Genomic DNA, 26,297 nt, shown 5'->3' on the forward strand with positions numbered 1-26,297 from the left:
AGGCGGTGAGAGCACAAGAAAGTTGATTATGTCATTTTATGTACTTGTTTAATATGCTTGAACATTTTTTAAAAATTTGTTATATTTATAGTTCATGGTCTTCTTGTCTTGTTTAATTTAAATTTATTTGAACAGATACATGAAAACATAAAAGATGTGCTTATTAATGTGGTAGCATATGACATTTCGATACATTGTATAAGGTTTGAGTCTGTCACCTCCAAGATGTTCAAACTGTCATGGAACTTAAGGCAAATACATATTCCAAATGATCATAGATACATTGGATTAATTGGTTTTCTGCCTGGTCAATTAACATTTGTTTCTTAATTTGTGTGTGTGTGTGTGTATGTAGAAAATTATTCTGATCACTTTAAGATCGATGCCAACAATGGTGAAATAAGAACCACCACGATGCTTTCACACGATTATCGACCTTCCTACAGGATGACGGTTATCGCCAGTGACCAGGGAGTACCTGCCCTTCACGGAGAAGCAATTGTTAATATTCAGGTAATGTTGTCACCATAAAACGTGAAAGAATATTCTGAAGGTTTCGTTTGACTTGTATACAAGTGTAGAGAGTGAAAATACATTCAATACATGCATACTATTTTAAGATCACTTTGCACATATATTTATTTCTTTGTTATCCCTAGGAAATGATTTAAATCCATGTAACTTTTAGAATTAGTTTGGGGCAGTTCTTGACAAGGCATTCATCACTCCGTGGGCATTTAGGTTGCTTTGTTTATGTCTTTTCTTTTATTATATCCTGATGGGAAGGACCTGGTAAATTGTTAGGAGAAATTTCTATGTAAACAAGGGCCATGTCACAAATCACATAGTGTTTTGCAATCTTTAAAGCTTAGAACAGTTGCTTAAGATCCATAAAAATATGGATTAAAAAATATGGATTATAAAAGCCTTAAAAAAGGCTTTACTTAAACAAGTTTTATGAAGTCTTCAGATAAGAAGAGCCCTCCAACCAAAGTTAAGACCGAGTGACTGCATAGGTAGAGTTCTTTGTTGATGCACATGATAATCAGTAATATTAATATAAATATATGTATGTAATCAAGAATATATTTCCCCAACAATTCTGTTTTCAGATTATATTCTTTATGGGTTCAAGAAATAAAGATTTGGAGAAAAATCTACATGGCTATACCTCAATTATTTTTTAAATTTCAGACAAAGATACATGTTATTTACATGTACAAAGTTGTCATTATGGATAAATTTTGATCTCTAGGATTTACAGTAATTTGGAAAACTAGCTGTCCCACATTTCCTTTGAAGAACCACAAGGTTATATTTCAGCTTAACCCCAACATGGCCTCACAAAACTACCATTTCACACATCACAAAAAAGTGGAAAATCATGTCATTTCCTATATCCTAAATATCATGCAATTTTTAATCTTATGAGGCATGTTTTCTGACCAAGTAACATGTATATATTGCACAAATAGGAATTAGTTTCCAAACTAATATTGTATCATGTATTAGTATTTAATATTATGTTACTATTTTATTAATTGCTTAAAAATACTCCAAACTAGCAGCTCCTTTTTATTCTTGTTCCAGGTGATACCACTCTACAAAGGGAGAGTTATCATTTCTCAGAACATCAGACATTTGGTTATACCAGAAAACTTGAAGCCGGCAAAAATAATGAGCTTGATAAAGTCACCCGATCACCTTCAACAGCATCACAATGGAAAGCTACACTTTACCATTGCTGCCAATGACAAGGATAGTCACTTTGAAATAGACAGCTCAACGGGAGACTTGTACCTTTCTAAGGCACTTGATTATGAAACGACATCTCATTACCTTTTCAGGGTGATTGCTGAAGATCGGGGCAAACATCCTCCCCCGAACAGCACCGTCTTCCTCAGTATTGATGTGGAAGATCAGAACGACCATTCTCCATCTTTCCAGGATGAGTTCGTGGTGATAAGTGTAGAAGAGAATGTGCCCGTAGGAACTCTGGTGTACGAATTCGATGCCAAAGATGGCGATGGTAGCTTTTTGAACAGTAGGATACAATACTTCATTGAATCCCACCATCCTGGAATGAATCCATTTCTCATCCACCCCTCATCTGGCATGCTAGTCACCGCCTCCCCCCTGGACAGAGAGAGTACCCCAGCTGTCATTCTGACAGTAACCGCCTCTGATCAGGCTGTGAACGTGACAGACCGGCGACTGAGATCACTGGTAGCAAAAGTGGTGATTTTGGATGCAAATGACCACAGGCCCACTTTCACAACTTTCCCCATCGCCTGTGTCAGAGAGGATGCCCCGGTGGGCTCCGTGGTGCACCACGTGAGTGCTCAGGATCCAGATGAAGGAAGGAATGGAGAAGTAACATACAGCATCCTCTCAGGAAATGACCACATGACCTTCCTGCTGGATGAGTCGTCAGGTACAGTGTCCTGTGTGTCACTTTATACATTTTCTATTTTATTTTATTGTGGTAAGACAACCTAACACGAGACCTACTTTCTTAACAAAGTTTTATTTGTGTAATACGTTATCTTTGACCATGGGTATCATGTTATACAATAGATCTCTAGAGCTGATTCATCTCATTTAACCAAAACTATGATTTCACCCTTTCTCCCTCCATCCAGTTGGACAATCCCCATTGCACTCTTTGATTCTATGAATTTGACTATTTCAAAATACCTCCTATGAGCAGGATAATGAAATATTTATATTTCTGTCATTGGCTTATTTTACTTAGCATAATATCCTCAAAGTCCATCCATGTTGTCACATATTAACAGAAATCCCTTCTTTTTTGAAGGCTAAATAGTATTCCATTTGACTCCAGTTCTTTTGGATAAACATCCAGAAGCAGGGAGTTCTGGGTTGTGTGATAATTTTTTTTTCTTTTTTGAGAAATCTAGAAATGTTTACAGCTCAAAGTACTACCTCTGCACTTATCATATATAAGTTAAAAATTGTAACAACTCAAACATTTTTAAAGCATATATATCTTGAGAACTACTATTATTTTAAAATAAAGGAATATTAAAAGGATAAATGTAAATAGGTAATAAGAAACTTTAATTGAAAGAGAAGTAAAAATGCATCCAAATCAGGAAGAAATAAAAGTATCCTTGTTTGCAAAACACACAATCTTTTAAATAGAAAACCATGGTGATTTTACAAAAAACAAACAAACAAAAAACCTCTTATAATAAACAATTTCAGTAAGGTTACACAATATAAAATCTACATACAAAATCAATTGCGTTTCTGTACACTAATAAGAAGCTACTTGAAATTAGGAAAACGGCTCCCTTAATATAGCACCAAAAAAGAGTAAAATACTTAGGGCTAAACTTAACTAAGGAGGGGAGCAACTGCTATACCAAAATTTACAAAACACTGATGAAAGAGTTAAAGAAGGCACAACCAAATGGAAAGATATCCCATGTTCATGGAGTGGAAGACTCAATATGTTCAAACAGTCAAACTATCCAAAGTGATCTACAGATCAATGCAAGCTCTATCAAAATTTCAGTAACACTTTTCACAGAAACATAAAAATATCCTAACTTTAATTTGCCTGTTTGTTAATAGTAGGTACACTACAGCTAGCTCACATCTCATAGGCTGAATATACAATAGCAAACTTCTTTGCCTCCATCATGGGACCTTGCAGTAAGAGATGAAGATAAAAGTAAATCAAGGCAGGAACATGACAAGTCAATACCACTATTTAAAGACTTAGACACAGAAACTTATCTTTATATTATGTAAACAAATATTTGTAAATAATTGAAAATAATATATAAATGTTTTAATGGTTGAATTCATGTGGCCATTAAGGGTGTTGCTTTTCACATCTATTGTACCCTTTTGTGTTTAGAAGATCACTGTCAAATACTTTGTGAAAATGTCTCTCACTGTGACTTCAATTGTTTGTTGCCACATAACAACTACACTAAGTTTTGATGTGACTTGATAAAAGAGTATATATGTACCAAGAGTAGTGTTCTGAATTTGGAAATGAATTTCCTTCTCCTTGATTTTCAGGGGAAATTGAAAAATTGATAGACTTCTATCTCATTCTCTAAAAAAAAATTTCTATATAAGCCTCAGGAAAAAATCTCAGATGTACACCATTTGGCGCAACTGCTAATAAGAGCATTATTTGGAATGGAACTGAATGTGCAGGATTTGGAAGTCATGATTGTAGTCTGGCTCTATTCTGTTGGAAATTTTCATCAAAATATTTATTAAATCCTGTGCATATGTTTCCATTCTGAGGCATGCATAGACACCACTTAAATGCCCAACTGACAGGGAGATAGTCCAGACACAGGCTGGGGCTCTCCAAGGACCTATTTCAATGATACTTAAAATGTTTTCCAACATGACCAAGGAAGGTCTATTTCAGATTGTTAAAGAGAATGAATAAAATTAGAATTGTATCTCAGTGTCGTGGTTTTTGAGCAATTGCAATGGCTGTTTCAGTTGAGATATTTTTCAAAGACTTAAAATGGTAATAGCCAAATGCGTCCATATGAGGTGAAATTTTTTCCTCTCACAAGATTTATGTTTCTTATAGAGAAATGGCTTTAATGGCTGTGAGATATGACGTGATGAGTAATTATTGAGAAACTATTTTTATAAAGTTTGATTTCATAAACCTCTTGAATTATTTGAAGAAAAGTTCTTAAAGGATGAGAGAAGAAATCAGCAGTCCTAAAAGAAAAATGTGACAATTGGAATCTTTCAATGACTAGCTTTGTAAAGCACTTTACTCATATGGGTTATGTGCTTCAATGGCAATATGATAAAGCCATGTTATTTATAGCACCCTTGCTCTTTATTGTTAAAAAAAAAATTAAGACAGTTAACTCAGATTAAGTGTAAAGAAGCCAGAACTCTTTAACAAAAATCAAACATTTTGCCAGGCATGATGACACATGCTTGTAATCCCAGTGGCTTAGAAGGCTGAGCAGTAGGATTGTGAGTTCAAAGCCAGCAACTCAATGAGACCCTAAGCAATTCAGCAGGACCCTGTCTGTAAATAAAATTTAAAAAAAAAAAGAGGACTGGGGATATGACTTAGTGGTTAAGTGCCCCTGGGTTTAATCCCCAGTACCAAAAAAAAAAAAAAAAAAAAATCAAACATCTTAAGTAATGTAGTCATACTCAAATTTTTATAACGCAATCACTTTTAAACATGGAATATCATGTGACATGAAAATATGTGTTGTTAATATCACAAATATCATTTAAGTGAGGGAAATATTGGGTAAGCAAATAATTTTATGTTTTTAATCAGTGTATTGTAATTATACATAACAGTGAGACTCATTGCAGCGTTTTTTATACATGAGTAAAACATAATTTTCTAGTACTTCTCCCTTTTCTCCTCTCCTCCCTCCCCTGGGTGCCTTTCCTCTACTGAACTCACTTCTCTTTGTTTGTCTTTCAGTTGGCATATTATAATCATACCTAACAGTGGGTGTCACTGTGATGCCTGTACATGCACATTGAACATTGGTTGATTTCGTTCCCCAGTGCCTCCCTTTCCCTTCTCTCCTCCCTCCCCCTCAATATCCTTCCTGTACTCTACTCCCTTCTATTTTTTGAGGTTCTGTGTTTTATTCCTTTCTTCTCTTTATTTTCTACATATTCAACCCTTGACTTTCTGAGTCTGGCTTATTTCACTTAGCATGATGTTCTCCAGTTCCATCCATTTACCAGCAAATGACATCATAATTCATGCCGCGTAGTCCTTCTGGGAGACAATAGATGGTTTTTGAATTTTCATTCATCCCCATAAATAAATTGATTTTTCTGACTAAAAAATGTGAACTGTTAATTCTGGATAATATACGAATTTAAAGTTGGTTTAATATAGTCATTCTTTAACAATGGAAATTGAGTGTTGGGCTAGGGATGTGGCTCAAGTGGTAGTGGGCTCACCTGGCATGCGTGCGGCCCGGGTTCAATCCTCAGCACCACATACAAACAAAGATGTTGTGTCCGCCGAAAACTAAAAAATAAATATTAAAATTCTCTCTCTCTCTCCCTCTCTCTCCGTCTCTCTCACTCTTTCTTTAAAAATAATAAAATAAAATAAAGTTGTTATGTCCACCGGAAACTAAAAAATAAATATTAAAAAAAAATTAAAAAAAGAAAATTGAGTATTTTTCAATTTAAATAAGTTTGACATGGGTAGAATGAACATAACCAACCTAAGGAATATTCATAACACACTGCTTTTTTTTTCTCTTTCAAAACAGGCTTACTAACTACAATTCGTCCTTTGGATTATGAACTAAAAACTCAGCACATTCTGACCCTTCTGGCCCTGGATGATGGCACGCCAGCCCTTTCTTCATCGCAGACCTTGACAATCACTGTTCTTGATGTAAATGACCATGCACCAGAATTTATGCAGCACCTGTATGAAGCTTCAGTTAAAGAAAACCAAAGTCCAGGGGCATTTGTCACAAGGGTTGAAGCTCAGGACAGAGATTCAGGTAAGATATGAATACAGAAACTGGGTAGTTAATACAAAAAAAAGGCACTCAAAAACTATCATTAACTTAGTTTAAAATAGTCACGGCTCAAAGAAAATGAACAGTTGCTAGTTGTCTCAGACTTCCAATGCTTCCTTCATTTGAATACACATAGTCACACACACATCAAGATAACTGTGCCTTTTATAGCATTTGTTTATATGGATCTTTATTATCATTTATACTAGAGCAGTACATAACCAATTAGCATGCGACTTATTGATTTGATCTTGATAGTAAAAAGAATTATAGAGGAAGAATGACATTTATTTCCCAGTGTAAGAGATGGCTTGAGTAAAGAAGACAAATTTTTTTATTTCCTCAATATTTTAGCAGAATGGAAGAGCTGGCATCAGATGACCTGGGTGAGAATCCCAGAATTAGCACCCATTTAAGCTGTGGAATGGAGAACAAGTCTTTAATCCTCACTGTTCTGCTAATTGTAAAATAGTGCTAAAAATACTGTCTAGTTCTCTTATGAGAACCACATTTTAAAAGGTTTATAAGGTATCATTCTGTACAACTCTCTTACGAGTGTGAAAGAGTTATTATGTGTATAGAGTTTAGACCAGTGTCTGACAAAATAAATGACCAGTGTTAATTGCCATCACTACTATCATTACTATTATTATTAATATCAACTAAAGACAATAACAGTGAACAGAGTGAACAGTTGCCCTGGCTAGGAATTTATAAATTTCTGAGACTTGCTTTTCAATAGCACTGTAACTCTTTTGGCATTTAAGGTTTGGCAACTTCAATAATTAACTTGGTTTTTCTTTTAAACAAAACAATGATTAAAAGTATAGAGCAGTGTTTCATATTAGCAGCATATTCTCAATTTTTCCATCTGTAATTTAATAAGCCAGTCTTTTAAATTTGCGTTTGTACATAGCAAGGGGCGTTATATATCAATATAATATTTTATTCTATTCTTTTAAGAATTGTAAAAGATGTTTCTATGGAAATAATAGTATCAACAATAATACATTATCCCTTGCCAAGTTGTTAAGTCAAAAGACTCAAAGATTTTCTTCAACTTTTAAGCTGAATTACATACTATTTGGCTCTTTTGCCATATTTTTTAATAAAGTACATTTTACATGAATTTGTGTTAGATGTTAGAACAGTTTCAAAGGCTAACCTAATTTTCTCTCTTTGACCAGAGCGGGGCAGTGTGATCAAAGACTTTTCCTTCCTATGTTCAAAGATAATAAGACTAGAGCACGCTTCACTGTTGTCCCAGGCTGTGCTTCAGAATCTGTTCAGGACATAGCCAGAAATGATCATTTTTAGAGTGTTAGCAACAATGGAGAATATACACAAGCTTTGTGCTTCACAATAATTTCAGTTCTGTGAGGTTCTCTTAGTGCCTTCTCTGTTATAAGCAGCAATGCAGAGCTCCGGGTAACATAGAAGCCACTCCTGAAAGTGTATAGACACACATTGAACCTATTGCTGATGCTGTGTGATTTAGTAATCATGTAAAATTCTCTCTTCCTTTATTTTTCATGTTTTATATTTTTTGCAATGGGCTTTACTGAAAGTATTTTTTTTCCTTTAATGTTTGAAAGGGAGAAAACACTTTCTCCCAATATTTTGCATGTATTAACTAAAGATGACTACCATAAATATACTCTTCTAATTTTTACTGTTAAATCGCTTAGTGTTAGTGCTGTTTTCTTTTAGTATAAATATTCTGCATCCTGTTAGTTATAATTGAATGAAAGCTCATTTATTCTAGAGATTATGATTGCTGACTGCAAACTCAGATGCACAATTATTATTTTTGTTGCTTTGCATAATTGGGTATTTACCTCAAACATTAACATCTTCATGAATCTCACGTACCTTTGCGTGTTTTGGAGATGGTTTTGATTTACTGGAAATCTCAGTGTTTTTAGTGAGGTCAGATTGGTTAAGAAGGTGGTTATGTAAATACATGTAAATACTGCTATGTGTGCATTAGCTTTTGAATATATCTTCTCTCAATACAGTTCTAAAATTTCTACCTAGTGGGTTAAAACAATGAAAGAGGATTATGCATAAGAAATGATGTAGTCAAGATTTTAACATAACTGGCATTGCATTGGAATTTATGAATGGTTTACTTTATAGTATGTATTTTAAAAAATACTATAGCATTACTTAAAACCAGCGAGCTTAACATATGTTTTCTAGCGTTCTACAATGCAGTTTTAAAAAATGTAAGCATACAGTGTTGTTTGGCATTCAAAACCCACAGGGATTTGCGCACTGAATGTTTATGATGTATGACTCACACTAAGTCTAACAGGAGTTTCTTCTTGTATTAAAAGGAAAAAACAACTACCAGATTTTAACTAAGGTATTAAAACTGCTGCAGCATTTGGTGCTCCCAACAAGAGCTCCATTGTTAGTGAGTGAAGTCCTATCCCTGGGGTGCCCCTCCAACTCCCTGGATGAAGAGGTGCCCACCAGGCAAGGTGGCTCACATTGCTCAGTAGTGATGATTACAAAATAGTATAACAGTATATTGCCCTACAGAAATAATAGAATTAGTTAATAAGATGTTACTCTCTATTCCATAAAAATATGTTCTCTGCCTGGGGTCATTTTGAATAAACTTATCCTCATCTGATCTCCTGGAAGATTTCACCCTGCATTAGATATACCACTGCACCTTCCAAACCTATATTTATAGACAGGGAGAGACATGGTATTTCTTTGAATCCAAGGACCATTAATCCAAGGACCATTAATTAGAAGATGCATCTAATTTCAGAAATTGAAAATGTATAAAACATGTGTCTTAGAATTAATGAAAATAAATAAAGGCTCTTTGCCTTAACCTTAGAATTACTTCTACCTGACTGATGTCCTTAACCTCATAGGAAATTATAAGGTATTATTCTGTACAACCTTTAAAGGAGACTTATTTGTGCACAAATCAAAGGATAAAGATGTTGTGTTAGCACTTTCCATTGCTGTGACCAAATAACCTGACAAGAACAACTTGTAGTCAGAAAACTTTATTTGACGCTCATGGTTTCAGAAATTCAGTCCATGGTCAGTCAAATTCATTGCCGTGGGTCCAAAATGGAACAGAACATCATGGTGGAAAGGCACGTAGAGGACAGGCTCTCAGGTCATGGCAGCCAGGAAACAGAAGTGGGGAAGAGCCAGGGACAAGATATAATCCCCAAGGCACCATACCTCACCTGTCATTCAAATCATTAATACATCAAATGGTTTAACCCACAGGTGGGGTTATATCTCTCATCACTGCCTAAGAGCCCTACCTCTGGGTGGCACATACCTTTAATCTCAGCAATCTGGGAGAGACTGAGTCAGGAGGATCACAAGTTTGAGGCCATCTTTAGCATCTTAACAAGAACTACCTTAAAATAAAAAAATAAAAAAGAGCTGAGGGTGCAGCATAGTGGTAGAGCACACTGGGCTCAATTTCCAGTACCAAAAAAAAAAAAAAAGAAAGCCCAACCTCTGAACTTTGCTGTATTGGGAACTATGCTTTCAAAACATGAGCATTTCCAGGGACATTTCTAGATCCAAACCATCACACATGTTAAAATATTTTAATATATGCCATTTTGCAATAACAATTTCTCACTGTAGTAGAAACTCCAGTTGGCTGTTCATTTTTTTTAAGGCAATTTCTTTATGGGGTGATATTTCCCCAGTGTCATCTACAGAGGCCAAATATCCATCAACTGTTCATCTGCACTTTATTAGAGGTTACTGGTTGACATGCTCTTCAGTTTTTTTTTTTAACCAATAGTATTTACCCAAGGTTTTAGATTCTGTACAACCCAGCAGTGCAAAGATCCATATAAAGTGGGACCAAATCAATATTACAGACTTTGTATTCAATTTTAGCAACTCTGATTTTACCAAAGTCCTAACAGAGGGATTTGGAGATAGGCTAGACTACTGGGCATTTCAATGTCAAATGCCCCAGTCTGAGATCATGAAACATTGCTTTAAGAAGTCACAATTACATGGTGATTGAAGTTATCACCTACATAGAGTTCTGCTAATCCACATGCATTTCCTAGGTTTACCACCTACATAGAGTTCTGCTAATCCACATGCATTTCCTAGGTTTATGATAATATAAGCAGAAAACTCTTGTTATTCTCTTGAAACTATAAGCTATCTCTGACTGAGAGTTGCACTTGACTTCTGGCAATGTGTTGAAATCTGATCCTGTTCATGGGTGTTCACAAATATAGACATCTCCTTACTGGGTACCTGTTGCATCTGCCAGTCAATTTGGGTCTGATCTTCAGGGAGATTCATTTTAGGGCTCCCATAGAAACTTGACAGTTCTCTAACTATGGCTGACTTGAGCTGCAAGTTCAAAGCTTCAGTTTGTAGTTTTCGTTCTTTAAGTTCCTAGTACATTCAGACTATCATCCTGAGTCATATTTCTTTTGCCATTATCTAGTTAAAGTTAGCATCACTTGGTCTCTAACAAATTTGAGTCCTTTAACAGTCACTCTTAACACCATGGAACACAGGTGATCATTCAATCGTGACCTCACCCCAAATGCTAAATTACTAGAATCCCATTTACCACAGCAAGGAACTCAGCACTGCATGGAAGGCCAAACACAGCATCAAACCAATCCCAGAATCCCTATTATCTGAGAACTGCCTTTGCCAAGTACTTTATCAACCACTTTCAGTTAGGGAAATGAGATGCTCCAACACGGGTGCTGTACAGTTGAGTTACCAGAAAGAGAATACTAAGGGAATGTAGAAAAATAACTCTGGAAGCATCGGGCAACACAGAGAGGAAGTTGGGGTTATTAAAACCTAGGAAAGGCATGAGAAGGGGCCTGGGGGGCCTGTTTCTCCATTGTACCATCTGTTGGATAATCGAGGTGGGCAGAGAGATGGTTGGCATGGTTCTGGACTGAGGTTTTTGCTGGACATCTTTGGCAAAAATCTTTGGGACCTGAGGAAATAAGCCTGGTTACTAAAGTGACAGTTCTTGGAACTGGACTGGATAGGGTAAAAAGTGTCATTGAGGAGAGGTGTCTTGGGGACATAATGAAGCAGGCACCGGACCCAGGTATTGTTGTCTAAGAGGAGATGTGCGGTGCGGATGTGTATGCACACACAGGCACACACACACACACACATCCTTCTGTAAGTGTGTGTCATTAGCCTATAAATATCTTCAGATGCAGATTTCTAATTGAATTACCCAGGAGATGAAATTAATCATCTCTCTTCATTTTTGTCTTCCTGGTTCTCAAATCTGATGGAGCCACATTTGTTCTGAAGGATTAAAGAGTGTGAGGAGAAAGAAGCAACTCAGTCAGTTGAAAACACCAAAAAATATGGGAAGAATTATTTTTAAAATGCATAATAATGTGTTATCATATTTCTCACTCCAGATAGGACATTGATTACTAAGTAAAAAAAAAAAAAGAAAAAAGAAAAAAACAAACAAAGCAAAAATAAATATATAAGCAATTCTGTGGTCTTACCTCCTGAGTTTGAAAATAAACAAAATCTTATAACTGAGCACAGGCTTTTAAATAGAGGGTTGATCCACAGAAATTGTCATTTGCCCCACAAGCTTACAATTATGCCATTAAATCACGATCAGGGGGTGTTAGAAGGAGTAATTAGGAATACGTTGTAGAATTGTACACTCATAAGAAAAATTTTATGGGAGGGAAAAAATCCTAAGCATTCACCGTGGGGAAGTCTCATAAGACTTTTGAAAATAAAGCATTTCAGCTCATGGGGCTTTTATTTCGCAAGAACAGCCAAAGAGATTTTCCTTCACCTTAATTTGAAAGCTGTTTAGGAATCTCACCTTCCTCATCTACAGCCTGACATGTTCAAAGGAAAATGAATGGGAATACAGTCAAGTTTATTCCACAGAGATGATTGCTAGGTTTTTCTTTTGATTTTCCTTAAGGAATCAATTCCAAGCTTCGGTTTGAAATCATGCCAGGAGCTTCCTTTGAGTTGTTCGAGATCAATCCTGACACTGGAGAGGTAGTGACAACCACCACACTTGACAGAGAAGTTCAGGATGCTTTTGCCCTTCGAGGTAAGGAATCTTTGCCCCCTCCCCCACAAAGGTCAATGATATTAAAAAAAAAAAAAAACCCAAAAAGATCCACAGTGAAATTTTACATTTTATTAACGTATTTTTAAATATTATTGACCAGTGTTATCCGTAAGTTTAGTCTGATGCTGTCTAACTAGAGCAATGCATTTCAGGTATGAGTTAACGGCCACAATTGGTGCTGTCTTTCTGTTCCATGTCAGTACTAGTGCGAGATGAGGGCATCCCGTCATTGTCCAGCACCACAACCATCATCTGCACTGTTGAAGATGAGAATGATCACGCACCAGAGTTCATTGTCCCCCTTCATGACATTGAGGTCCTGGAAAACCAAAAGCCAGAGGTTGTCTATACTGTTTGGGCCTCTGATATGGATACTGGCCAAAATGCAGCCATCAGATTTCACATCATTGGTAAGTATTTTTATGAAAATTTCCTCCAGGAGACTGACTTGAGTCAATGTGCCCTATAGGATGGTTCTCCTGTATTTGGCATCCGTTGTATTTTTTTGCATAATGCACACCCAGGAGGAACTGATGGGTAACACTTGGCGTTGGCTTCCTTCCACCCCTCCCACAGCCACCCTGAAACACTAACCTCCAAATTCTTTAAAATCCTGGCCTTGAAAATTGTGAATTTGCTTTCATACTAACTGTAGTAGATAGATGGATGGAACAAACAGCTTTTCTCCTATATTTTTTCCCTTTCAAATGATCACTTATTTTGTTTTTTTGCTTCTTTAATTAATGTTTCTTTCTTACATTCTTGCCAGATTTTATGATAATTTGATAGATTTTTTTCTACAAAAGATTGATTTTTGTATATATTTTCCTACAACTAAAATATTTATGCTGAAATATAAGATCTAAGAAATTTTTAAGTAGAGTCCAAATTCAAAAGTTATTTTGGCTGTAGTTATTGATGTGATTATTGTAAGATTAAAATAGAAAAATTGCATTCCATGTTTTGACACTATGTAGCATGGAAATTAAAATTATATTGGACTAGAAGTACATCTGTTAATGAGATTGATGGGCTTTTTTTCTAGCTCATGAATTCATGCAATTTTTTTTTGAGACCATGGTTTGCTATGTTCCTCAGTTTGGCCTCAAATTTTTGGACTAACCTTCTTGCCTCAACTTCTCAAGTAATTAGGACTATGGGTGTGCACTTCTGTGTCCCAGAGTAAAACAAGCTGTCGTGCCAAGTCTGCTGCTGTTTTTCTTTGTTACATATGTAAGAATTGAGGGTTCCTCTGGGCGTGCTGGTGCACATCTGTAATCCCAGCAGCTCAGGAGGCTGAGGCAGGAGGATCAAAGCGAGCCTCAGCAACTTAAATAAAATATATTTTTAAAAAAGGGCTGGGGATGTGGCTCTATGATTAAGTGCCCCTGGGTTCAATCCCTGGTACCCACTCCAAAAAGAAAAAAAAGAACTGAGAAAGTCCCTATGCACATTCATTCATTCATTCATTCATTCAGTTTTGGGTGCTGTGGACTGAACCCAGGTCTTTAGTAATGCTAGGTATGTGCTCTGCCACTGAGGCTACATCCCCAGCACCTTCTGCAGGTTTTTTTTTTTTTTTTAAATCGGGGGATCATTGTTTGATACAAGTGAAGTTGGTTTTTGAGCTCTTTCTGAGCTATATGCCCTGAAAATCAGTTAATAGTGCTTCTTTTTATTTATATACCACTTAAAAACTTAAATAGGTCCTATAATTTAGCTGAAAGCAAACACCCTTTCTGACTACAAAAGAATGTTTTCTCCCAGGCATTAAACTCAGTCATTGTTTCAGTGTTGAATATGAATATTGGGAATGACCCCTTGATTTGGCAGTCATTTATCTGGGTTAGGGATAAATCTTTTTTTTTTTTTTTTATGAGAAGGGTAGTAATAAAGGCAAATATAGAAAAGGTAAACACTATGATCGTGGATAAATTCTGAGGTGTAACAATAAGGATGTGTAAACTGAGCTTCTGGAAAATACCTTAAAGCTACCTGTTTCCCAGTTCTCCTTGGAAAGCTTCATATAACCTTTAAAAAAATATGCTTCATTAACTCTTTAAGAACAACTAATCTAAGCATCATCCATTTGTGGTGTTACTCAGTTTTCCATCTCTATAACAAAATACCTGAGATAATTAACATACAGAAAGAACTTAGTATGGCTCACAGTTTTGGAGGTTCCTGTCTATGATGGATTGACTACATTGCTTTAGACCTATGGTGGCACATCATGTACAGTACAAATTGGATTAACAACTCATGTACAGTACAAATTGGATTAACAACTCACGTACAGTACAAATTGAATTAACGAAAGAAAGCAGGAGGATGGAATGAGATCCCACAGTCTCTTTAAAAGGTATATCTCCAATGACCTAACTTCCTCCCACTGAGCTCCGCCTCTTAAAGGCTCCACTATCCCCAATATCTCCACACTGGGGACCAAGCCTTTAATAGTCAAGATTCAAACTATAGCATTTACCTGAACCAAATCAAATAAATTTTTCCTTACTCCTTATTTTTCCTCCTTAGTATCTTTGGAATATGTCCATTTCCTCTTTGCACACATTATTTTCAGAACCTCTTTGTTGTTCAACTGAAGATTACTACAACTCCCTCTTAATCTCCCCATATTCTAATCAAGCCTTGCCTTGCTGCTTCAGTCTTCCTCTTAAAACATAAATTTGATTCATGACACTGTCCTGTCAGGAGTCTTTCAGGAGCTCCCCATAGATCCTGAGATAGATTGGAGACTCTGCAACAGCGTGCTTGGGCCTTTCATGATCACACCTCTATCTACCTCCCAAATTCATGTCTTCACTGTGTCAACCCTTCCCCTGCCCTCTGCACGCCAATACCCAAGGAACCCTGTGTTCTAGTCACTCGAAAACATTTGCAACCTGCTAAATTCTCCTATTCCTGGGGCTACATATGGGATATTTGCTCTGCGTGGAACACTCTTTCCAAAACTTGTACTCTGGCTTCTTCCCTAAAGGAGTGTTTTAGTCAGTTTTTTTGCTTCTGTGAATAAAAGACCTGACAAGAATGATTTTAGAGGAGGAAAAGTTTATTTGGGGACTCATGATTTCAGCGGTCTCAGTCCATAGCCAGCTCAATTCCGTGAATGAACATCATGGCAGAAGAGTGCACTTACTGATTAGGAAGCGGAGAGAGACCTCGATCACCAGATGTAAAATAAATACCCCAGAGGTTCGGCCCCCGCCCTGCAGTGACCCACCTCCTCCAGGCACACCCTACCCACCTTCTGTTTTGTTTGTAGTACTAGGGATTGAACTTCGCATATACTAGGCAGACTAGGAGTGAGTTTTGATTATTAGTTTTTCTAATAAACATTTCTTGGCCATCCTAACACCGGGCTCTGCATCCTTCCCCTGGCCTCCCAGGATATAGGATTTTTCACACTATATTTTAGTGTCTGGATACCGGCAGACATTTTCTCCTAGACTGTAAACTCTTAGCAGTCAGATAATGTCTTACCTCTTCAAATTCCCAATGTTAAACATATACTTAGCATATAGTAAGTACTTACACTTGGCACATAATAGGTGCTTATTAAATGTTTATTGAGTGAATTAATCACTTTGTCATCCACAAATACCACAGAAATGTAGGCTTGTCTGACCTTCTCTACTTTGTTATAGATCAACTGTTTCTCTAAATAAAACCGCAGGACCCTCTCCTCATCCCCAGCATTCATTATTACAGTTGTTTTCCTCCAAAGCCATTCCACTTTGTCCTCGTATACCTCCAGTACTTACATCCTAGTTAGGTCCCATAACACTGGACTTGGTCCTTTCATTCTGTCACTCATTTGAGAATATGACTAGCAAGTCTTTGAACCACATTTTCCTCACTAATTTACCAGGATGACTTTGAAACATTATGAATTTTTGTTTAGTTTTAACTTTTATTATACTTTGTCCCATGGAAAAGAGTAAAGGGCAGATTTTTTTTTAAAGATGCTGAGATGAATAAATGCTCTTCTTTGCTAATGTTATGGGATAACTTGTCAAGGGTCCAGCTAACTGTAACAGAAGTGTCAGGACTCATGCACAGCATGCCTCGGGCATGTGGAAGGGAAGCTCACGGTGGTATTGTAATGGGCATAAACTCTAAGAATGAGTTTGTTTGGGAAAATCACTATAACTGATCAATTAATTTTTATTGATGTCCAGAAATGGACATTATATCCTGTTTCTTATCCCTGATGCCTATTGTTTTATTTTAAATAAAATAATATATTCATATACGTTTCCAAGAGGGAAAATATATGAATATAAAAAATTGTAGCTGTATACAAAAAAATTCATACTGCCAAAAATCTATGAAAACAAGTGTTCTAGTTATTGATTCAATTAAGATGTCTACTGAATCATGTTATTATTATTATTCCCTTCTTAGAAGTGTCCTAAGGTCAGGGATTTTATCATGCTCACTGTTCTAGCCCCACTACTTATAAAAGTACTAGCTTGAAACAGGAAATAGTTCCTAAATGAATGAATAAATTAATACGTATACTAGCAAATAGGAATTTCTTTTTTCAATTCAAGTAACTTTTCAATTATTTTCTATAATAGATGGAAACACCAATGAGTACTTTGCTATTCATGGAACCTCAGGAGAACTCTCTACCACTCGGGCTTTGGACCGGGAGCAGGTCAACAATTTCACCCTCACCATCCTGTGCTCTGACCTGGGGGCTCCTCCTCGAAGCTCTGTGATCCAGTTGCAAGTTAGGGTTTTGGATGACAATGACCACAGCCCATCTTTCCCCGTCCCTCATTACCGGTCCTCTGTGAGGGAAGATGCTGAAGTCGGAACCGTGGTTCTGGTGCTGTCTGCTGGGGACGGGGATGAAGGCCCGAATGGGCAGATTGAATATTTCCTATTGGACAAGTCGTCTGGGGCGTTCACCATTGACCCTGCGGCAGGCATACTGAGAACTGCCCACGCCCTTGATCGAGAAGCCTGGTCTCAGCATGTATTTCAGGTGGTGGCCAGAGACTGCAGCATCCGAGGTTCAAGAAGCACCACTGTGATCATCGAGGTATCTGTCACTGATGTTAATGACAATGACCCGGTTTGGGACCAGAATCCCTTTGAGGCTTTTCTTTCCCCCCAGTCATCTACAAACCAGACAATTGCTATTCTGAGAGCTGAAGACCCAGATTTGGGGCCCAATGGAACTGTCACTTTCAGTTTTGCAGATACTCAGTCCATGTTTTCTATTGATCGATATACAGGAGAAATCAAACTTCAGCAAAATCCATTGTCAGAACATTTCCCTATCTGGCTGAGGTTGAAAGTTACAGATCAAGGGGTCCCAGGCAGGACAACCACTGGTCTCTTGGTCATTCACATGGAAGGAGAAGATGTAAAGATTTCCTTTAGTCACCGTCAATACAAAGGACTCGTGACCGAAAATTGTGAGGCAGGTAAGTGTCCCTTTTAGTTTTTGTATTCCAGCTTATGTAAGAGTATTATCACAGATTCAATTATAAACATCTGAGTCTAGCCAGTTCTTGGTATTGAGAAGTCATAATCAATATGGATGTATTAGTCAGCTTTCTAGCACTATAATGAAATATCTAAAGCGATTAACTTATAAAGTAAAGAGGTTTATTTTAGCTTCCAGTCTGGGGGTTCCAGTCTAAGATGGAGTGACCCCGTTGCTTTGGGTCTCTGGTGAGAACAGCATGGTGGGATGCATAGCAGAGCATACCACTCACCTCATGATTCAAGAAGCAGAGTGAGAGGGTGGCCAGGGTCCTGTAATCCCCTTTGAGGACACACCTAAGGACCTCCCAGTAAACCTTGCTTCCTACCTTCTGTTATCACCCAATGGCACCACCCTGAGGGTCAAGTCTTTAACACATGGGCCTTTGGAGAACATTCAACATCCAAACTATAGCGATGGTTAATAGTAGCCTCATCTGACATAAAAATATTAAGGCAGAATACAGTGAAGACGGAATGACTTCTAAGGTATACCCTCCCCTTTCAAACATGGTTTAAAAAGCTAATGTTAAATGAGTTGGAAGCCTCCACCATTGTCTTTTTTTTTTTTTTAAATACCTGATCAGAGTTGTCCTTCCTGGTTCCCTGGCATTTGGAATTACCTAATTAAATTGGACATTTATCTTTTTAATGAAACTTAACACTCCAAATTTATTTATTAAGTTGTATGCTTAAAGAAGGGTAGAAATACTTCTAGAAATAACACAAGCATATTCTGTAAACATTCATTGGAAGTCATCTGAAGTGATGAGCCGTGACCTGTCTTTGAAGAGTAAAGATAATGGGTAAAGGGCATAAAGTCCAAGCTGAGAGGTAGACCCAGACTGCAGATGTGACAGGAAAGAGAAAGCGGGAAGGAAAAAATGGTGATTTTGGAGGCTGTTGAGTCTGATTAGATGCAAGTAAGCCATGCCAGGATTGGCAGGCTTCTTAGTCTCTTAGAAAAAAGAAAATGACAATGTACATAAAATACAGATTGATATGATTCAAGCAGGCCAAAATTTTCCCTGGAACATTAATTCAATACAGATTGAATTCTGGTGTCTATCTCATAGACACCAGAAAGTGATTTTTTTTTCTTTTTTAATTAAAAAGAATTACTTTTTTTAATTCCAGTGGTTTTAAAAGATTGGAAATTCATTAGTCAGTGTTCGAATGGTCTTGATATAAGTGATGAAATAGGCAACAGAATGATTTTCCCCTCTCCAAATGCACCTCCAATTTTAACTTCCATTTTTTAATGAAAAACATTTGCTTACTGGAACTTCAATTTTCTGTGGGTCACTCAAAATTTCTATCAGTTGGTGCCACTTGACATCTGAGTGAATTATTCTTGCTTCAATCATAAATTCTTATCACTCAACACTGCTTTTAACATTTACATGCTCTTTTAAGGAAACAAATAGTTCAAAGCCAGCCTCAGCAAAAGCAAGGCACTAAGCAACTCCATGAGACCCTGTCTCCAAATAAAATACAAAATAGGGCTGAGGATGTGGCTCAGTGGTCCAGTGCCCCTGAGTTCAATCCCTGGTATCAGAGAAAGAAAGAAAGAAGAAGGTGGAGAGGGAGAGAGGGAGGGAGGGAGGAAGGAAGGAAATAAATAGTTTAAAGTTCAAACAAATAACTCCAATATATTTATATTTGTTTAACTTTTTGTTAGAAAAAAAAGTACACAGATTCAGGTTTTAACTGACATTACATTCCTCTATTAACAACATTAAACGTAACACTTCAATTGTTTAAAATAATATATAATTTCCATTTTTAAAACAATCCTTTGGTAGATAAAATCTCTGTAAAAGTCAGTTAGGATTTGGATCTTGAATGTCCCCCAAAGGCCATCTGTTTAAAGACTTAGATTCCAGCCTGTGATACTACTTTGGAAGATGGGACCTAGTAGAAGTTAGGTCATGGAGGAATGCCCCTGAAATATTAGGGCTCCAGCTCCTCTCTCTCTACTTCCTTGTAGATACAAGGTGAATGACTTTGCTCTGCCTTGTGCTCCACACCATAATGTTCTGACTCACCACAGGCTTGAGCAATGTGGCCAAAGGACTATGAACTGAAACCTCTGAAACAACCATGAGCCAAAATAAACCATTCTTCTTTTTATGTTGTTTATCTCAGGTATTTTATCATAGCAACATATTTGAACACAGAGTCAGTCATGAAATATTTACTTATTCATAAAAACAAGGCACATTGTGGCCCTTCAACAGTATGTCAAGATAAGTTGTCCAAGTGATTCTCATTCTACTCTTACTGCTGCTCTTCCTCACCATTTGAGAGAACATAGTCATCCTGAATCTTTTTAAAAGTTAAACTTTATTACCTATAATATTTTAATCCACTAGACAATTTGAAGGAAACTTCTAGAAGCCAGCTTGTATTTCTTCTGCTTTGCTTCCAGTGCTTTGGTTATTCATATGAGGCTGACTCAGCAACCATCACCCTCAGTGTGGGCTATTTACAACTTCATGCATTTCTTTGAATTATCCAGAGGGGAAAAATTGAAATTGTGAACTACATTAATACCCTGACTGAAAGTAAGGACTCAGACTTTGGAAAATTTGAAATTAAATTAAAATATGATAACACATGGGGGCACTCTAAGAAATAAAATATAGCTAATAGTATAAAGTAAATAAATTGCATATTGATACTTTGGAGGAAGAATCCTTCTTTTGGCACGTGGGCCATTGATTCCGTGAATTCTGGCTCTTCTTTTCAGTAAGGGCTCATGAATGTTGAAGTGTGGAAATCATGACATAAGTTGATGTAGCTGAGTGGGTCATGCTTCTACTGCTTGTGCTGGGAAAATGCTCTTTCTCTTTCCATAAAGTGGAGATGATAATGATTTCCTCACAGGGATACAGTAAGGATTAAATTAAGCTGTAGGAAGATGCTAGTCATCTTTTTGTTGTTGTTTTTGGTATTTTTCTTCTGTCCCAAATCCTTCCTTGGATTCTATTATGTTAACTGGGCATAAGTTCTCATCAGAGCAGGCAGTTTACATAACAAGGTTATGATGGAATGAAATACTTGCAGTCTTGAAGACCCCGCCATCTGTTCCTTCTCTTCAAATCAGGTCAGAACTACACTTTCCAAGGTAATGGCTTTCCCCACAAGGTGGGATTAAATGACACTGTCACTGGCAACTTTGGCACAGGGCCCAACATATGATATTTTATGATAATGAAAAGATGGAAACAAATCTCTCATTCTTATTTCATTACTGAGGGCCACCCTTATACTTGGGATGAAATTCATTGGAATGGACACCACCTAAGTAGCCTTTGAACAGCAATGTGGGGTTTCCTTACCTCTCCTCTGATTCCAAGGTAGCTCTGAAGGGAATAGAAGTAGCAAAGCCCTAGACCAGGTCAAGTTTTCACAGAAGATATCTACCTCCCAATGCAGGTTTTATCTTTGTGAACTCACCCCAGTCCCACAGCTGGGCCTCAGCCATAGACGCTCAGGATCTCTTTTCAATAATATAACAAGAGGTTCCTATTCCCAGGGTGGGAGTAGTAGCCAAGATGAAAGAGACCGATGCCTATGTTATGAAGCCACTTTGCTGAACTGTGATGCCCATATGGATTACAATAGGCATGTTGAAATGACCGGTTATTTCTAGGGGAAAAAAAAAAAGATACAGGGAGCCAAATTATAATCAAAATTTTGTTTGCTAATCCTCAACAATTAGGAGCAGGATGTGACTCAAGTGCTGAATGTCATCAGCCTGTGTTGCCCTTTTCTCAAGCTACACTTCTCCAGCACTGCCAAGTAGGAGCTTGTGATACCTTCCCTGAGTGCTGAAGCATTATATATATAGCAGGGTTAGTGTGCGTGCGTGTGTGTGTGTGTGTGGCAGGGGGTCTTGGAGACAAGGACCGCGTACATACTAGATAAGTCCTCTACCGCGGAGCTACATTCCCAGCCCAGGTGAATGTTTTTGAACTATATTAATATTCTCTGTTACCTCTCTGTGGATAAGAGTTTTTGTCTATTCTACAAGAGATGTTCACTTATTGTAGAAAGCATTAGGATTGTTCCAGTAGGAATACAAAGAAAGAATATTCTATCTTTCACAAACAAAATCTATGGTTCATGATATAAACAAACATGGTTCATAATGAAGCCTGCTCCATGGGAAGAAGGGAAACCCATCCATTCTGGTTGCTGGGAGCTGTAGGAAGGACAAGAGAGATAAAGTATAGGAATCAAGGAGTCGGGACCTTGCATCCTGGATATACCCCCTTTCTAGAAGCTATAATCCAGGAGGGGCCATTGAGATCGACTGAAGGGAAAGTTAAAAGCAGAGGACACGCTGAGACCCTGGGAGAACACTGTCTTCCAGGATGGCTCTTTGCTCACACAGATCAGGGGGCAGCAGAGTAAAATTGGCAACATATTCAGGTACAGAGGTACAGGGAAGTGCTCCATCCTTGTTTGGCTCTTGCAAAGGCCCGAAGACATCCTGGAATCCCAGACGGCTCACTTGAGGACACAGATCACCAGTGGGCCCACCACGGGGACCATTGCTGCAAGGGATAAGATGACCTCACCCCCAAATCTGTGCAGGGACAACCTGAACATAGCAAGGAACATGTGACATTTCAAAGGGTCTTTAGCATCATTAGAAGCTCACATGAGGTCATGTCACCAAGGATGGAGTCCTGAGCGTGGCCACATTGACATGACAGACCAGATTCACCGATGAACTCTAGGAGCTGGCAGCACAAAGGGATCCCATCTACAAGACCCCCCACCACACACCCCCACCCACCAGTGTCATCTTATTGAGGAGCAACACAAGAGGCAGGGAAACTCAAAAATTGAGCACATACTCAAAGTAAGTTACCTAAAAATGGTGCTTAAAGGGAAAAGACAGAGACAACATTACATAGCATTTTAAAAATGGTCATCTCTTCCTACTGTCCATCAGAGTGGTGCTCCTAAGAAATAGTAGATCAATAATTTGTTTTAAAGAACTATTCTTTCTTTGTACATTTAAGATGTTCTCTGTGAATTTGTAATTTTTCACTTCATAAATTTTTAGCCCTTGAGGGACACTTTTATTTATATTCTTGGGGATACCCTCACTCTTCTGTCCCCCTCAACTTCCATCCTATCAGATGTTGACTATATACTTGACTTTGTATGCGCAATATTCAGTTTTCTAAAGGACTATTTAGAAAAAAAAAAAAACCTTTTTTATCTACTTTTTATAAGATGGTTTTCATGATCAAATCAGTACTTCATATTCCCTAAAGTATTTTACCTTCCTTATTATCAACAGTCTTAAGTCTAAGATATGAGATGAATGTGAGTTAGAATTAGCTGTGAGGAGCTTCTGGGAGTGTAGCAAAGCCAGAGGAAGTTTGTACCTGTTAGGTCTTCACCAAATATTAAATGAAGTCATTTTGCCATTATTGTTTACTTCTAAGACAAAAGGCTTCTGCCTAACTAAGAATTTGGGGAGAGGGGAGACAGTTTGTGCCAGGCAGAGGAAATGGCATCATGCACAAAAACTTGGAGACTAAAGATTGTGGTGAGCTCACTGTCAGGTGAAGCAGCTTTTTAAAAAATTTTATTTATTTTCTTTTTAGTTATACATGATAGTAGAATGTATTTGGACATATCAAACATACATGGAATATAACTTCTCATTTTTGTGGTTGTACATGATGTGGAGTTACACTGGTCATGTATTCATATGTGAACCCAGGAATGTGATGTCCAATTCATTCTACTGCCTTTCCCGCCCCCATTCCCTCTCCCTTCCCCTCATTTCCTCCCTGTCTGATCCAATGAACCTTCCCACTCCTCCTTCTGCCCCACCTGTTGTGAGTCAGCATCTACATACCAGAGAGAACATTCAGACTTGGGTTTTGGGAATTGGCTTATTTCACTTAGCATGATAGTCTCCAGTCTCATCCATTTACTGGCAAATGCCATAATTTCATTCTTCTTTATGGCTGAGTTATAATCCATTGTGTATATGCATCACATTCTTCATCCATTCATCTGTTGAAGTAAACCTAGATTGGTTCTATAATTTGGCTAATGTGAATCAAGCTACTGTAAACATTGACATGACTGCATCACTGTAGTATGCTGTTTTTAAGTCCTTTGGGTATACACCAAAGAGTGGAATAACTGGGTCAAATGGTGGTTCCATTCCAAGTTTTCTGAGGAATCACCATACTGGTTTCCAGAGTGGTTGCACAAATTTGCAGTCCTACTGGAAATGTATGAGTGTACCTTTCTCCCCACACCCTCATCAACATTTATTGTTACTTGTATTCTTGGTATTGCCACTCTGACTACAGTGAGAATAATCTCAGTATAGTTTTAATTTGCATTTTTCTAATTGCTAGTGAGGTTGAACATTTTTTTTTGATGTATTTGTTGACCAATTATATTTCTTCTTCTGCGAAGTGTTCAGTTTCTTTGCCCATTTATTGATTGGGTCATTTGGGTTTTGGTGTTAAGTTTTTTGAGTTCTTCATACATCCTGGAGATTAATGCTCTATCTGAGGTACAAGTGGCAAAGGTTTTCTCCCACTCTGTGGGCTGTCTCTAGAAGCATCTTATCTGGAATAGCTGAGTACTGGTCAGCAGGAGGTCCATGTGCTTCCCAGAGATAACTTGGAAGAGAAAAACAGCAAAGGCCTGTGAGTTATCAAAAACACTTTGATATGGTAGAAAGCTCCCTTCAAAGCTGTGTGAAGGGTGGCCTGGAGGAGAGAGATGAGCTAGGAGGGTACCGCAGGAATCCACATGACCAATAACCAGGGTCTCATTAAAGCCTCCACCGTGAGGGAAGATGAGGGCATGTGCTCCACCAGGGTTTCAGTGGGACCTGGTTATTACTTAGACACCAGGGTGGGGTATTTTAAAAAACAAAATACTTGGACATCCACCCCACCCCACCCAGTTCAGTGAGCCTCCTCTGAGGTACACCGTTAATGGGTAGAAACTCCCATGCATTTCCCCAAGGATAGAAAGATAAGCAAGAAAATCAAAGAAGCATTAGTGTTTTACAGGAGTTTGAAGAAATAAAGCCTCTGTAAAGGGGATGGAAACGGGGGTTCGGGGTGGCTGTGACAATCCCTGGGAGACAGTGTTAGAAGAAAAGGAGATGGCACCTTCCAGAAGCAGGAAGCGATCAGTATATCTAATTTGGAGCAGAGGCTTGGTAAAGTAGAGACTGAAAAGTGGCAGCTATCCCAGTTGGGTCCCTGTCCCCAAAGCCAAAGAGAGTGGTGAGTTTGTACCCATGGGGAGGGGACCGCGGTGCTCACAATCCATCACCTCTGCTGAGCGTGGGCAGTCTTACCTGAGATGGTCTGAGGATGTCAACTTGCTGGTGGGTGACGCGAACGTGGCAGAAAGAAGTCCATGCAACAAACGTAGAGGATGAGACAACCCCGAGAGACACTGTGAGCACAACAGAGGCCTGAGGGGAGTCCAGGGAAGTCCCAAGGAGCAGGGTTGCTCTGTGGAAGTTGTTCAGCATTTTGGCCAAGAATAATACAAGGCCCAGACTGTCTAACATGAATTCTGGTCTCGGCTGTGGCTTCTTACGGAAACTGTTCACAGCTCAACAGAATTTAGCAACTTCGGAGGGAATTGGGAACTGTGGCGAGAACTAATTTGCTGGAGTTTTATTTTAGTAGCCAAAGCACAGTGAGGTGCAGCGTGAAGAGGTGGGGACAGGCCATTCAGTGCATTTTTGACAGGTTTGGCGATGAAGGGGAGAAAAGGAATGTGACAAAACCACTGTTTGAAGGGCCCTGAGGATCAGAGGGGTATTTTGTTCTGTTTTTGAAAGCTGGAAGAGATTTAGACAGTTGTGATTTATGGCACTTTAAAACTTACCAAGAACTTTCGCTAATACTTAAATCAAAAAATGGAATAAAAATTATTTAGTGTAAATGTTAAAATGCCCTTTTTAAAATTTTTGTTCTATTTAGCACCTATTTTTTTGTGGGTATTTGAAGCCTGGTTTCAGATTATTTTGAGGATAATAATGATCTCTTCCTAAGCAGCTCTTGTGACAATGGAGTCATTAAAATAACAGATTGTAACTTCAT

At 37.9% G+C, this 26,297-nt stretch overlaps 1 protein-coding gene across 1 annotated transcript in view; it reads left to right on the forward strand.

Annotated features, from left to right (window-relative positions):
• The window catches only part of Dchs2 (dachsous cadherin-related 2), a 250,655-nt gene that overhangs the window by 180,658 nt on the left and 43,700 nt on the right, over window positions 1-26,297 (forward strand). Inside the window, exons 8-13 of the mRNA XM_076864992.2 lie at window positions 356-513; window positions 1,591-2,434; window positions 6,282-6,521; window positions 12,499-12,633; window positions 12,855-13,064; window positions 17,256-18,113. Of these exons, the coding sequence (XP_076721107.2) occupies window positions 356-513; window positions 1,591-2,434; window positions 6,282-6,521; window positions 12,499-12,633; window positions 12,855-13,064; window positions 17,256-18,113 (2,445 nt within the window). The remainder of the gene's footprint in view (window positions 1-355; window positions 514-1,590; window positions 2,435-6,281; window positions 6,522-12,498; window positions 12,634-12,854; window positions 13,065-17,255; window positions 18,114-26,297) is intronic.

The sequence above is a fragment of the Callospermophilus lateralis genome, chromosome 8 (genome assembly GCF_048772815.1).
Source record: "Callospermophilus lateralis isolate mCalLat2 chromosome 8, mCalLat2.hap1, whole genome shotgun sequence".
Classification (NCBI taxonomy): domain Eukaryota; kingdom Metazoa; phylum Chordata; class Mammalia; order Rodentia; family Sciuridae; genus Callospermophilus; species Callospermophilus lateralis.